At 47.5% G+C, this 15,005-nt stretch overlaps 1 protein-coding gene across 1 annotated transcript; it reads left to right on the top strand.

The window, feature by feature from the left end:
- Positions 1-3,338: 3,338 nt before the first annotated feature.
- On the top strand, positions 3,339-12,100 carry PRKAB1 (protein kinase AMP-activated non-catalytic subunit beta 1). The gene is made up of 8 exons (XM_054392677.1): positions 3,339-3,354; positions 4,818-4,992; positions 6,454-6,620; positions 8,332-8,425; positions 9,355-9,469; positions 10,730-10,863; positions 11,344-11,412; positions 11,495-12,100. Exons 2-8 carry the CDS (start codon positions 4,828-4,830, stop codon positions 11,570-11,572), a joined length of 822 nt encoding a protein of 273 aa, XP_054248652.1. The 5' UTR covers positions 3,339-3,354; positions 4,818-4,827; the 3' UTR covers positions 11,573-12,100.
- Positions 12,101-15,005: the final 2,905 nt, after the last annotated feature.

The raw sequence follows: 15,005 nt of genomic DNA, 5'->3' as shown, positions 1-15,005 counted from the left end.
CTTGTTCCTGTGTCCTTTGTAACATGATTTATGGCATGTCTTAATTTGATCTACCAGCTCATGACTGAGGGTGGCTCTTCTAGTTTTGTTATATCTAGCTGAAGGGCTGAGTCAGCTTCCACCTTCACTTGCAAAGACTTCTCTTTTGGATAAATAAGCTTGCATCATGTCAAGGAAAAAGAGCATTGCCAGATATCAACTGATTCATCAGGACTTTAAACTGCACAGTCTGAGACTTTAGGCCACTATATTTATTTTTCAACACATACTGTGGTGTAAGAGAAGAGGAAACTCACCGAAATGTATACCACCAGAGCAATGGTAATCATGAGCTGTGGGACCCTCATGGACACATATCTCAACCAGCGTTCAACAGGGTCTTAAGTGCCAATTCCTGGAGATAATCCAAACAGTGAAAATGCAGTCCTGGCCTAGAGCACAAGTGGTTGGTGAGTGCCATCCCTTCCTTGGGGCCAGCACAACAGTTTAGTTTGACTTTTTTTGTTTGGTTTGTAAGACCATTCTTCACCCCATTTAATCAAAGACAGATGTTCCCCTAACAGGTCTCTCCTGACCTCAGCTGTATCCTATTTGGTCCTTACTTTCTATAAAACTGAGTCAGCTGATGACCACAGATGGTAAGTGATACCTCCAAAGGGGCAGAGTGACTCAGTAGTAAAGATGTCATTTCACTTGACTTCTCAACCTGTACAGCACTGAAAGTGCTCTGTCATGGTTGGTAGAACTTTGATAAAGTCTGCTGAGTCTTATGATCTTAGAAGCCAAGAATCAAGATGTCTTAAAGTTAATTTCTGAGGCAGATGCTCTGTGTGGGCTTTAATAGTCAGGCCAGGGACAGTTCACGTTTATTTAAGAAGGTGGATGTGAGATGGGGAAACAGGAACTGACGTTTGCTTGTGGCTAGTGACATGGTAAATAACACAGAGACCATGTGGCTCCTCAAATTCTGCAGGTGTTTTGCAAGTATCTCCTTTTTAAAACCTCACACTGCAGTTCTGAATTTGTATTGAACTAAAAGATTTTGCAATAGTCACCCAACCTAGCATCACCTTCCTTTGGCTGAAGGAAAGCTAATAGATAAAGACAAAAGTGATCAAGAGGCTTCTTGAAGATCATGCTGGCAGTTAGTGTCAGAGGCAAGAAGGAGATTTTTATGGAATTGTCTCCTTCTCAGTGAAAATGCTATTCTTGGACATCCCCCCCCAAAGCATAAGGCATGTATGCAGCTAAACAGCTAAGGAAGAAATGCTTCTGGTACCAATGCCAGGAGCACTTAGCAAGGGCTGAGCCCAAGTGCCCTGTTGCTGTGTCCCCTCTGTGAGAGAGCTGGCAGTTCAGAAAAGTAGAGAGAGTTGTCATGATCAATTATTTAATTGGCAAGTGACACCTCTGACATTCTCACTAGGGAAGTTAACCAGGAACCTCACTGGTGATACATGGAAGCAGGTGAACTAGCTCCCCATCTGTTACATCCTCATCTGGCAGTAAGAAGGTTAAGACATACATAAAGGGGCAGGGGTAGAAAAGATATTTTGTAGTCTTCCTTTGGAATATGGAGGCTGGTCCCAGAGGGAGTGAAAGAAGGTGACTTTCTATGCACGTTTCAGAGAAGGGAAGGAGGCAAAAAGTCATTAATGCTATTAAAGGGAGGAGCAAACCCCCAGAGTTCCAGAAAAATCAGTGACTAAATGAGCTGTGCCAGGTCCTCGTGGTGTGTCTTTAACTAATCTTTGGCTTCCCACGTCTCCTGCATTAACAGCTGCGAGGGAATTGGGCTCCCACTCAGGCTGATAGGGGAAAACAAGACTCCAGTGCATGTGAGGACCACAAGCAGAGACATGCCCATGAGGAGGCATGATGATTTAGTGTGCAGCAGTGGTAAGTCCCCATGTAAGACTTGTTGCTCATGGCGTAATGCCATCCAGCCCTCATAATTCATAGGGACGTGGCACTTCACAAAATGAGTTACAGGCTCCAAGCCTGTTCTACACCCACCTGTCACGACTGACAGTGAGGGGAGATAAGAATTAGGGTGGAAGAGGCAGCAGTCAAGTGAAGCCCAGCCACCAAGAGGTTGAGATGCTTGTGTTCATTGCTTCGTTCCTGTTCACAGGCCAGTAACTCCCCACAGTTTTGGAATGTATCACACCAGGGATAGATGGTTCATCCCTGAACCGGGAGGAACCATCACACTTTAATACCAGAACTTTAAACTGATTAATGCTTGGACCCACCACAGACTAGTTCCCATAGCCTGTTGAGAACAAAACAATGGAGTTTGGAGACTGCTAAGCCATGTGAAATACCAGAATAGCAGCTGTATTTTATAGCAGGGTGACTGTTCAGCAGGGGCTGGGGAAGAGCTGCCCACACACATTCCCTTGCCACCCTCCAGCAGGCTGTCCCGTGCCAAGTATCCCACCCGTGACAGATAGACTAGAAGCAGCTGTTCCTCAAAACATGCTGCCAGAGCCAGGCAGGCACTGCCAGTGAGGCACAGTGCATCTATCTCAGCAGAATTCTGCCCACAACTAACAGCCTGGCACAGGGGTACGCTTCAGTTTGGTAGGAATTCTTCTGTTTGCAGGTTGCTTCGACTGGTTAAGAAAAACACTCGGCAATTTCCTTGTAAAGAGAGGTGCCGAGCCAGGAACCTGCAGAGCTCCCAACTTCACACCTCTTAGAAAAGTAGAAGAAAGACAGTGACAGCTGACGACAAGCAAAGGGTAAAAAGAGACAGTATAATTGGGAATGTGTTATAGGAATGTGTTAAAGAAATAGATGAGTGTAATTTAATTTGGGAAACAGTAGTTAAGGACTTAAATTTCCATGTGTGCTTCCTCAGGGGAGAAAGCCCTGTGCTGGTGGCTCACAGGCTCCTCTGACCTGTGTCCAGCACCCATTCTCCTGCCTTTGCCCTAGTTTCACGAAGAGGAAAATGCATTCGGTGTCAGTTTCCAGCGTTCTGGTGTTCACTCAGCTGCAGTTCCTCTGCAGGTCCAAAACTTCCTCGTAGTGGCCGCTTGGAGAAAGCAGCTCCGAGGGCAGGTAAAGAGCCACGGCGCTTCGCTCAGGCTTCCGACACCACATAACTACTGTGGCACAGCCCTGATGATCCCGTCGCGGCAGGGCCTGGCCGCAGGGGCTGACGCAGGCTCTCCGGCCCCACCAGTGACGCTCTTTAGCCGCTGCAGGGCCCGCGGCCGCCTGCTCGCAGCGGAACCTGTGGGCCGGGCTCGGGTTCCCTCCGGGGCTCATACCGGGTGTCGGCGGCCGGAAGCGGAAGCACGCCGGCAGCGGTGGAGGGACCGCGGCGGGCTCTGGCGGCAGCAGGTGGGTTCCGGCGGCGGGACAGGCTGAGCGGTGTAGGGGCCTCCGGGGCAGCCGGCCAGGAACGAGGCCAGGTGGAGAGGAGGGGACCGGGTGGTCGCAATAGGGACGGTGGGGCCGGGCCGGGTTGCTGTGAGGGCGGCGGGTGTGGTGCGCCCGGTGCCTTGGGGGTGCCCCTCGGGGTTCGCAGACCGTGCGAGGAGCGAGGAGTCCCGGTGCGCGGGGATGCCGCTGTGCCGTGCGGGTGTAGCCCCGGGCACCTTTGTAAGCGCTGCTGCTCGCTTGCCCGGGGAGCCATGCCGGCTGCCGGTGTGCTCGGCCGGAGAGGGCAGGCGGCTGGCAGGGGGAGCGTCTGCCCGGCTGCCAGGTCGCGGCGTGAATCGACCTTGGTGGATACAGTATGGGGGTGTGCTGAGGAGAGCTCCGGCGGCTCTTCGGTTTCGTTCTGGCCTGCTCGGAGCCTGGCTCACAGAATCAGCTGTTTAATGAGGATACAGAACGCTTAAAACTGTTGCAATTTCACATAGCCAGTTAACGATAAATTAGTTATTTACTTAAGCCATGCAGGCTGAGACAGGTTTCAGGTTGTGACTGAGCTGAGGTCTGCATGATTGGAAGTTGGGCAGTGTCTGTAACTTGAGTTTACAGGAGCCAGGGTAATATCTTGTACAGGTAGTTGTACCCTGCTGGGCACTCTGCAGGGCCCCGTTTGTGCCATTGCAAGGCCTTCTTAGTACAGGGTTCCACACAGACCCCTTGGCCACCTCTAAGTTGCTGTTCTTCCCCTGTAAGCACTCTTTCAGCTAAGATGTGGCATGTGCATCCAGTCCCTTCCTTTCAGCCTGTGGATGTGGCCACATGGGTTGTGGAGTGAAGTGTTGTGTTTCTTCCACAGCAGGCCTCTGCCTCTCCCAGAGAAAAGCAGAGCATGAAGGAAGAAGAGCATTAGTGGGACTGTGCTGTTTGTGCTTTAGAGCACAAGGATCCTCACCAGGCTGCCACCTCCACTAACTTTTTATTTTCTAGCGAAGTCACATTTCTAGTAGGCTGCTTTTGAAGCATTCTGCCAGAAAGTTTTTACTGATGTTTCAACTGCTATGGCAGAACATTATACACATGGATGCTCAGAAGAGAGAAGAACAAGCACTTAGTTTGGGAAGACAGAGTACCAGTGTGCTGCAGTAACAGATACCTGCTCATTTGACTTTTGGAGCAGCTGAGTCCTGCAGAGGTGCTAGGATATTGGTAGTAGCACATTCTGAAGAACAACTCAAATTTGCCATTTAGTGTCTTTGTTCTGAGTGCAATATCATTTTAAGATGCTACCATTTTGGGTTAATCAAGTTTCTTAGATGCTTCAGCTCAGAAAGAGAGCCCAGGTCTACCAATAGAGCCTGCTTTCCTGCCTACTGGTGTTGTGGCTTCAAAAATATGTGTGCTAATCTGGTTTTTAATTGTGCTTTTAGGTCCTTAAAAATGGGGAACACAAGCAGTGAGCGAGCTGGGCTGGAGCGTCATGGCCATAAGACATCCCGAGGGGACACCTCGGGAGGAGCCATCAGTACAAAAGAGGGTGACAGACCAAAGATCTTAATGGACAGTCCTGAAGATGCAGATTTGTTCCATTCAGAGGAAATGAAGGTATTGCTGGTTTGTTCTCCTGACATGATGAGTTGGAAATGTTCTCCAGTTGGGGTGCTGGTCACAGCTTGCAGTAGTTCTGTCACTGAGCTTATGCAGAAGAGGTCAAGAAGGGCATTAGTATCCTGGGGTGCATTGAGGAGAGTGTGTCCAGCAGATCAAGGAAGGTTCTCCTCCCCCTCTGCTCTGCCCTAGTGAGGGCCCATCTGGAATATTGCATCCAGTTCTGGGCTCCCCAGTTCAAGAGGGACAGGGATCTGCTGGAAAGAGTTGCAGTGGAGGGCTACAGGGATGATGAAGGGACTGGAGCACTGCCTTATGAGGAAAGGCTGAGACACCTGGGGGCTGTTTAGTCTGGAGAGAAGACTGAGAGGAGATCTAATAAATGTAATAAATATTTGAGGGCTGGGTGTCAGAAAGGAAGGGACAGCCTCAGCTCACTTTTGCCCTGTGATAGGATGAGGGGTAATGGATATAAACTACAGCACAAGAAGTTCCACCTCAACATGAGGCAAAACTTCTTTACTGTGAGGGTCATAGAGCAGTGAACAGGCTTCCCAGAGAGATTGTGAAGTCTCCTTCTCTGGACACTTTCAACACCCATCTGGATTCTGTGTTCCTGCTCTGGCAGGGGGGTTGGACTCAAAAGATCTCCAGAGGTCCCTTCCAGCTCCTAACATCCTGTGATCCCTGCTTCCCATGCTTAGGAAAGACAGCACATTGATATTCAGACAGAGTGAGTGAACTGTTATGGCTTCCAGCAAGGATTCATTGTACAGAAACTAAATGTACCTGACTCAGAGCTCTTCCACAGTTCTAGGTACAGTGCCCCAGCTTCCTTTGATCCTTCCTGCTCTTGCAGTTATCAGTGACGTTTTACCTGTCTATAATTTTCCATATTAAAAGGCCTCAGAGGTGTTTTGCTCATCATTAGATGGATTGTTAGAAACATCTTGCTGTGCATCATGTTTCATAAGAATATCCTAGCAGAAAATGACACTTAGATGATGACTGTTGGACAGCTGTTTTCTCACAGGTGACTCAAAATCATTCTGCTAACTACAAATGTTGTGCCTGTGGTATTTGCATAATCTAAATGCTTCTTAAGTCTATTTCTTAGTTATCTTTCTCTCTCCTAGTGTATTTTGAAAACTCATGAGCTCAAGTCAATTTCTTTTGAACCTAATTTAGGCTGGAGGGGTTCTCAATGTCTTTTGAACCTCATTTAGGCTGGGGGGTGTTATTTTACCTTATACTCTTTCTGCAGATTTGGAGGACTTTAATGTCTTTGCAGAATCTATGTAAATGAACTTGTGAACAGCATCTGGAAATGCACAGTTTCTGATCTCTGTCTGACAAATATCATTTCTAGACTTACATCAAGCCTGAGCTCAAAAGTGCCTTCAGTGAAATAAGGGTTATGTCTGCCAGGAAAGAATTCCCTTTGAATTGTGCTTGTAGGCTCCGTTGGATAAAGAAGAGTTTCTAGCTTGGCAGCAAGATCTGGAGGTGAATGATAAAACCCCCACTCAAGCTCGACCAACAGTCTTTCGCTGGACTGGAGGAGGAAAAGAAGTTTTTTTATCTGGATCCTTCAACAACTGGAGTAAAATTCCTCTGACAAGGAGGTAATAGACTGCTGCTGCTCTCTTGGGAGCATTCCCCATAGACTGGGAATGGTTAGGGCAGTGAGAAAGGTGGTCTGTTGATGGATTGGTGTCATGCCTGGATTTACTACTGTCCTGCTTCTCTCCTCAAGCCCTTAGTGGGAAGGTGACTTTATGATTCTTGGACAGTGCAGGAAGGAAGTTGAGCTGTGTGTCAGTTTTGAAGGGGTGATTCGTTCACTGGGCACCATGCATGAATGAGCAGGAACAATCTTCCTGTAGAGTCTGGGGTAGAGTCAGGGTATGTAAGGTGAAGCTGGTTTTAAGCAGAGTGTCTCTGATGGCCCATGTACTTTCTTGCCATATTGGCTTTTGCCCACCTCGAAGGGTCCAAATTCTGCTGAGGAAACAGAGCCTGGGATGCCTGCTGCCAACACATGAATGAGAAAACAGGTCTGTGCTAAGGTACCAAGTGCTTTTTCCTTCCAGAGTGCTCTGGAGCTCTGTTAATGCTGTACCTAAGTGTTTCATTTAGACCAATGCTTTTCCAAAAAGTCAAGACTTAATGGATGGCAGAGCCTGAACTTTGCTGTTGCCCTGAGGCCTGCTCTCTGCCACAGGAGATTGGTCTGCTGCCAGTTTCTGGTGTTTCTCATCTCAGTGAGTGGCTGCCTGCGTTGTCATTGTTGCAGAAGTGTCTTAGTTTCTTAGGAGGCTGGGGGGAGGAGTGTGATGGCCTGGTGAAAGGGGTATGGAAGGGTTGTTCTGTGCATGAACAATGTGAAATAAGTTATTGAGACTGGAGCTGGTGGAAAGGCCAGAGGAGCATCAGTGTATCACTGTCACACTCTGAGTAGGAAGCCTGGGAGATGGGAAATGGTGAAATGAATCTGGAAGCAGGACAAAAATATCTCTTTGCCAAGAAATTAAAAAAAAAAAAAAAAAAGACAGGTCTGTGTCTTGTCAGCTTAGGTATGCTGGGAAAGGAGCTGCTTGGACCCTCTTGGAGGCTGGATAAAATCATCTCACTGAATCAAATATGCTTCAGTAGAAAAGTTCATTATTCCAAACTGTGATCTGTGGTATCATGCTTGTGCTCCTTCCCTTAGAGGAAGTAGAGATTCACGGAGATATTGATACTGTTTGGCCTGTTTGAACTATTCACATAGCATCAACTCTTTCTCAGCTGCTTTGAGATGCTGGTAAAGACTTCTGAAGAATAAAGAAGTTCACAGCACAGGAGTGTCAGAATTACCAAGCAGCAGCTATTCAGACTCAAAGTATCTTGGGAGTATTGAGTTGCAGCTTTTATCCTCTAGCCATTGTTTGTTCATTTATTAGCATTTGTGAAATGCAATTTCTGGTGGCAGGGAGATGGGAGTAAGCTGATCTTGTTCCATTAACAGGAGTCTGTCAGATAAAATGAGGTCTTGCAGCCTAACCAGTAACATGAAGATGTGAGGCAGACTTTACAAAAGCTCAGTGCTGATTCCTTGGTGTCAGGAGTGTGGATGCTGGTTTTGAACATGTAGGGACTTACTGCGACAGAGGCAATGATCATTGCCAGTAACCTTAGTTTGATTCTTCACTTTTAGATTGCAGGAGATGCTCTGAAATGCTCTCTTTGAGTTTCTGCATGCTAAGCAGGGCTGTATTCTGTGTCACAATGTTTGTCACAGCCCATCAACTTTTTAGAATGTTTCAAGGGCTGATTGTTTGTCTTAAATTCCAGTCACAACAACTTTGTGGCAATCCTGGACCTGCCAGAAGGAGAGCACCAGTACAAGTTCTTTGTGGACGGGCAGTGGACACATGATCCTTCAGAGGTAATGTTTTCTTCAGCCTCACTGTGTGTGTTCCTTGAGGCATCTGAAGAGGAGAACCTGGCATTTGTCTACCAGTAGCTGGCCTTTCAGAGAGGAGGTTCACAACAGAAACTGACTGGTTTAGCTGGTAAGAAAGACATTTCTGATCCCTGCTGGCCTCAAAGGACAGGAGGGCTTGGAGCAAACAGGTGACAGGATCTCCCAGGTATTGGTTTATCAGAGGCAGTGAACTTTTTTTTTATCCAGTGCCAAAGTGTCTTTTGAAGCCCTGTAGCATTGCTGACAGCCCAGATCTCTGAGCTGGACTTGCTGTCTGTGCCAGAATGATGCTGTTGCTGCTCTATATTTTCATAGTCCAGTAATGGTGCCAAAATCTACCGAGCCTTTTCTTTCTCCTCGGCTATGAAAAGAGCTTTAACCACAGCCTGCCCAGCAGCCCCTGTCTGCTTTAGAAATCCTCACAGCTGCTGGTTCCAGTCTCCTTGCTGTCTTGGCAAACTTTGCAGAATCTCACAGAATTTACCTTGCAATAAACGGAGTTTTTTGAACCCCCTGCCATGGACTCCAGTCTTAGCTTCGGTAGTGAGTCAACAATACCAACCACACCTGGTCCTACCCCAGGCCTGATCTTAGCCTGGCTCTGAAAGCCCTGTAGAAGCTACAAGTAAATCTTAGCCCCTTTTGTTGTCACTGTTAGCTTTACCCACACCTGATCCTAAGACTTTGAGTGCTGCTCCAACTGACATGCACCCTCTAAGCCCTGCACTTGCTCTTAATCTAACACTGAGCAGCAATCAGCTCTTTTCGTATCTGGTGCTAGCATGTTTTAAAAGCAAATGGCCTTCCTGCTAAAGCTGATGGGGTTTTGAGAATCCAATAGTCCTGCAAGGTTTTTTTTATTCTGACTTTTGCTTCTTGCTTCTTCCCAGCCAGTAGTAACCAGCCAGCTAGGCACCATCAACAACATTATACAGGTGAAGAAAACTGACTTTGAAGTATTCGACGCTTTGATGGTGGACTCCCAGAAATGTTCAGACATGTCTGGTATGAGCTTACTGCTAATTTTATATCACACTTTTTAGAGCTGTTAAAAATTCCACCTTCCTTTTCAGCTGGAGTTAAAGCTCCAGTATAGATTAATCCCTGCTTTAGTCAGGCCTGTGGGCACATGCAGGAATCACGATGCACAAAGGAAAAACGTGGAATGCATAAAATAGGAGGCCTCAGAGACCTGAGAGAGAGCAACACAGGTTACTGTTGATTTGATTAGGAGGAAACCATGGAGCTTAACAGCTGTTTGGTTGCCTGTGCAGTGTGAGGTGGCTGGATTTGGTGCACTCAGTGGTGGTTCAGTCTCTGCCTTACAACTTCAGACTGATGCTGACAGCCTTTTTCTGCTGAGGAGATGGCTTGAGGAGATGAGAAGTTGCATGTTTAGAGGCAGAAATTAGACACATCTTAGTAGTGCTAACACAGGTGCAGGAATATGTTGTATCCTCTCAGTTATCAAAATTATATTTTTCCCTTAAGTTTCATATCTTAGTGTAACAGGAGAGAGGTGGGATTTAGCTTGAGTCATCTCTGAGATCAGTCTTGCCACCTGGTCTGTGTAGACCTTTGTAGGGATGGAGACCACAGTTGAAACAGTACCTTAGATATCCCCCAGAAGACATGTCCGTTGAATCTGAGGCAGAGGTGCTTTTGGCTGGGTTTTGCTCTATGCAGCTTTCCCTTGGAGAAAGTCTTTTTGGAGGGGGTCTGTGATGTGTGAGAGTTGGATGCTGCAAGAAGCCAGAAGGAGATTCTAGTAGGTGCTTCCCTTCCACACTCTGTAACAATCTTTGATTTGTCTTGCTTTAGACTCTGAAGAGTCTTTTCATTATCCTATTTATTTATTATATCCTATCTATTTATTATGGGAGCAATCCCTGCCTTTTGTGTGTGCTGTGTGTTTAGTGCTTCCTTGGAGGTTTACAGTGAAGTGTTTGCTGGAGAAGTGCTGGGCAGGGATGACAGTGAAGTTCTGGGATGCCGTAGGGTCCTCAGAACTTCCACCTCACATGTCTTCCTAGCTAGTCTGAAGTCAGACAGATTTTGGGCATCCTAGGTCACCTTTTGGGCAGTGACTGATCCTCTGCCTCTGCCTCAGCTGCTGCAGTTCTTGTACTTAGGTGCCATTGACTTCTATTTGCCACATGTTTCTGGATGTGACAATCAGCTTGGAGTAATGATGACAATATACCTATAAAGAGCAGATGTTCTTACAGGCTGTTTAAGAATAAATATTTCACCTCTTCCTGGCAGAGCTGTCAAGTTCACCTCCAGGACCATACCACCAGGAGCCCTATGTGTGTAAGGCAGAGGAGCGCTTTAAGTCACCACCTATTCTTCCTCCCCACCTGCTGCAGGTCATCCTGAACAAGGACACAGGCATTTCTGTGAGTACATTCCTTTGTTCTGCTGAATAACAGCCTTGAGGGTGTGAACAGATCAGGGGCAAATCTGGGTACAGAGGGCAGGCAAAGGAAAGCTTTGGAGTAGTTACTGTTAGTGCTTTCCTTAATGCATCTGCCCAGGTGGGTTGAGCTGAACTGAATTTATTTTTCTACTTGATTCAAAATTGAAAACTAGCTGGCTGCTTTACTCCCAGCAGCCCTACTCTGCCCCCTGCAGCACTGTTAAGATGTCAGCAGCACATCAGAAATCACTGAGGTGTGTTTCAGGATGACAGTGAGGCTGCAGAGGGGTTCACCCTGCAGGGATCTTGGTCTGCGTTTGTGGTGGGGCTCAGCACAAGCAGCAGTGTGATGTATCCAAGGGCATGGCTAGTTACAGACAGTGTTTATCACCCATCAGCTGAGATGAGCAGACTGAGAGCTCTGCTGCTTTCACACTGTCTCACTTTCTCCCTTTTCCAGTGTGATCCTGCTCTACTCCCTGAACCCAACCACGTCATGTTGAACCACCTCTACGCACTTTCTATCAAGGTGAGAGGCCAGGGGATGTTCTTCACCCTTGTAGCTTTTAGCTAACCGTGTCAAGTGCTCACTTGTTTTCCATCTCCTGTAGGATGGAGTGATGGTGCTTAGTGCTACACATCGCTACAAGAAGAAGTATGTGACTACTTTGCTCTACAAGCCAATATGAGCATCATAGTAGCTTGTGACCAATCGTTCTGCGCCAGTGCAGTCTCAGAAAAAAACCTTTCTCTTAACCAAATGTACTTCTGCTCTGTGCTGTAGCAAAGGAATTCTGATTTCACATTGTTTCTGAGACTTCCTGATTTTCCTAGATTTGCCTTATTCCCCCAGTCCCACCTTGGAAGTTCTCAGAGATGGCAGCTTTGTGGCAAAGGCATCAGTGCCTGTTGTCAGCTCAGGTGAAAAACCACCAGTTTAGTTAGGCTGAAAAACGTGAGGGTGGCAACAGAGCAAAGACCTTCAGCAGCAAGGCCACTGCAAGTGGTCAGCAAGCCAGCCCAAAGTCTAGGAAGTTCAGGATTTTTGTGGAATCTTACTTGAGCTCAACACTCAGCACCAGCCAGCCTGTCACTGCTTTCCTGACTCATCAAACGCAATTATTTCAGTAGCAAGCTCCAAGCCTGGGGCACTGAAATAAGTGTGACTGTTGAGGATCCATTCCTAGCAGCCTTTGCGGGGTGAAATCAGCGACACAATCACCCACAAGCTCGTTTGTATTTTACAGTAGCCTGGGTGCACTGTTTCTGCTGTGAGCAGCTCTGTATTTTTTTTTCTCTTCATGAGAACTGAAATACAACTTTTTCCCCTGTGGAATTTCTGGTAAAGACAATTGTTTTTAATGGCTGGAGTCTCTGTAAATCATAAGTGTGTCTGGCAGTAATCTGCTTTTTGAAACCAGCATCTCTTGTTGTCACTGATAAGTCCTTCCTTAAGATGGGCTCAGTAGCTGTAAGGAAACCAAAGTGCTCAGGTTAGGGATTAGTTCTACAGTGACAGCCTGCGGGTGACCAAGTCACCTGTGTCCCAGTGGCCAACTCACCCCTTGGCATGAACAGCAGCAGTGTGCTGGACACAGCAGTGCCGTGCCCTCCCGCACCCCAGGGATGGAGCTGGGCCTGGCTCCAGGCTGCAGGGCTGGCTGTGGGTGGACAACACCTGGTGCCCCTGCAGCCAGGGCTGTGGGGATCTGCCACTTTGTGCTCTGTTTGTGTTTGCTGAGAGATGGTAGCTACACCAGGCTGCCTGTACCTGGTACTCTCAGCCTGTTTTATCCCAAAACAAATGCAATGTTAATGCAAAACTGCTGCCAGTGTGCCTTGGGCCTGCCCTGGTGGAATCAGCTTGGGAGGTGACCCACAGAGTCCTTCCCTCTATTTTTTTTTTTTTTTTTTTAATGCCTGAGAGTGCCAGTGACTGTGCCAATGACAACCAGCACCCTCTGTGGGGAAGAGCAGCAGGTTGGACAAACCAGTGAGGAGTCTGAGCAGGGAGCACTGCAGCAGGCAGCGGTCAGTAGAACCAGCCCCAGTGGAAGGGTGGTTTGCCATCCTCAGATCTGTTCACCAGCCCTGTTGCAATACCCTGAGTAGCTGCATAGATCTGGGTCTAGTGCAATGGTTTTCTCTGAAAACTCTTTCTTCATTCTGTGCTATGGATAGGATTTGGTATTCTGAGATACAGAATTGCTTTTGTTTTCAGCCTCTTTAGAAACAAATAAAATGTTTTCAAGAAAAGTCAGTGACTTGCTTTGTTACTGCTCTTCCCATCTTCAGTGACCTCTGCTTCCTCAATTTGTTTCCTGTTTGTAACTGTGCTTGTCTGATTGAGGTTTTCTGCTTTGGTGAATTTCATTCATAGGTGAAAGCTTTTCATTCACTGATGCAGCTTGAAACACATTTTTGTCTGCTTGTGGTTAGTCACCCTAGAAGATGAGGCTTACTTCTGATGTGAAATTTACAGGCAGAACAGGAGTCCAGTTGCTTTCAATCTCCAGCCAACAGTTCCTTGGGGCTGTAAAGCTTGGCACAGGCCTTAAGCCTCTGCTGGCTTCTCTTCGTTCCAGCTGCTTTTCCTGCAGGCCTTTTCTTCCAAGCCTTTCTCTTGGGCAGCCTGGGGTTGGATGTGGCTGTGCGTGGTGTCAGGCACAGGTGTGTTGGTGGAACAGGCTGTGCAGTGTTAGTTAGCACCTGGAACTGCTGACTGGGGAGGAAGGTGGGGAGGAGGCTCAGTGCTGGGCAGCAGGGAGTGCAGGAACCCTGTGTGCTTCACTGAGAGTGTGGAGGTTACTTTGTGAGCTGGCTGTGTCAGGGCAGAAAACAAAGCTACATCAGTAGCAGGAAGGAGAGCAGGTTGGAGAGTTGCAGTTAACCAACAGGATTGCTTTGGCTGGAGTGGAGTCGCTCAGTGACAGCAGCTGGGAGTTCGTGTGCAGGAGGATCTGCAGGGTGCCAGATAGAGCTCACAGGCTATGGAACCACAGAAGGAGAGGTCTTTGGTCAGAACTGAGGCTGCTCAGTAGGAAAAGTGTCAGCAGATGAAAGGCAAATGGTGGAAGGTGATTTTTTTTGTTTTTTTTTTTTTTCATCTGTGTTCAAAGAAATGCAGCCAGATGTCATGCAGTGAGGCCTGTGAAACACTTCAGTGCCAGTAGGGCAATGTTACCACAAGTTTCTTATTTGAATTACCTGGAATTAATTTTTTTTTGCTAGACACAAAGAGGAACTCAGAGGTAGCTTAGTAAGTTTGGTTTGGTGTTTTTTTTTTTTCCAGTTGCAAAACAGACTTTTTCACAAGGGAATGACTGAAGCTGAAACTTTGGAGATACAGAGCCCAGGAAGGGGCAGTATTGATGGACTTGTGTGGCGTATTATCTTCAGTTCCCACAGACTTGGGTTCACTAGTTCTTTCTATAAGCCATGTGGATTTTTCTCCAGTTGCATATGTGCCTGACTCACTGCCTGCAGGCTTTTCATCAATGCTGCTGTGATGGAACCACAGGACAGCACTAATTATTTGACAGAAAGTGCTTTCTTCTTGCTTAACTCACAGCCGTGTCTCAGAGGCAGAGGGGGCTGCAGCCAGCACTGCAGCATTCGTTTGTGCAGCCCCAAAGCCTCAGAAAGCAGGGTGAGGAGCCCAGACTTTGTGCCCTGCTGCTCAGGAGAGTAATTAACGAGTAATTAACACAGTGATCACTTCCACCTGTCTACTATTGGGGTGAGTGAGTGCAGCTGCTGTCCAGGGGCCTCTCCCAGGCAGCGGATGTGGCCAAGGTGTGGTGTTCCCTACCACCTGTGGCCTCAAACAGCATCTCCCAGGAGCCATAACCAGCCTCCAGGTAAGCTACGGCCCCTCAGCCCCCAGATCCTTTCACTTCAGCAGGCACCCAGGAGTGCTGGCTGCCTGGAAGGAAGAAGAGGTAGGCTGGTGGGTTTGCTGGGGGATGGGTTTGGGGGTATTGAGGAGGAGGGGAAGTCTTTTTGTCTTATTTTTCACTAGGTTGTTTCCTGCTTGAGAGGTGAATGAATTTGGTTAATTAGACACTGTTCCATTAGTGTAAGGGGATGAATCAAATCCCTCCAAAGGCAAAAGCTGGATCA

The sequence above is a fragment of the Indicator indicator genome, chromosome 26, assembly GCF_027791375.1.
Source record: "Indicator indicator isolate 239-I01 chromosome 26, UM_Iind_1.1, whole genome shotgun sequence".
Taxonomy (NCBI): Eukaryota; Metazoa; Chordata; class Aves; order Piciformes; family Indicatoridae; genus Indicator; species Indicator indicator.
The sequence above is the reverse complement of the archived record's forward strand: the minus strand, read 5'-3'. Positions and strand labels throughout refer to the sequence as shown.

What these genes read in the sequence shown, in the direction of transcription:
- PRKAB1 (XM_054392677.1), top strand. Translation starts at nt 4,828, where the DNA reads ATGGGGAACACAAGCAGTGAGCGAGCTGGGCTGGAGCGTCATGGCCAT. An exon ending in GGACACATGATCCTTCAGAG is followed by an intron (nt 8,426 to 9,354) that starts GTAATGTTTTCT and finishes GCTTCTTCCCAG; the next exon opens with CCAGTAGTAACCAGCCAGCT. An exon ending in GAAATGTTCAGACATGTCTG is followed by an intron (nt 9,470 to 10,729) that starts GTATGAGCTTAC and finishes TCTTCCTGGCAG; the next exon opens with AGCTGTCAAGTTCACCTCCA.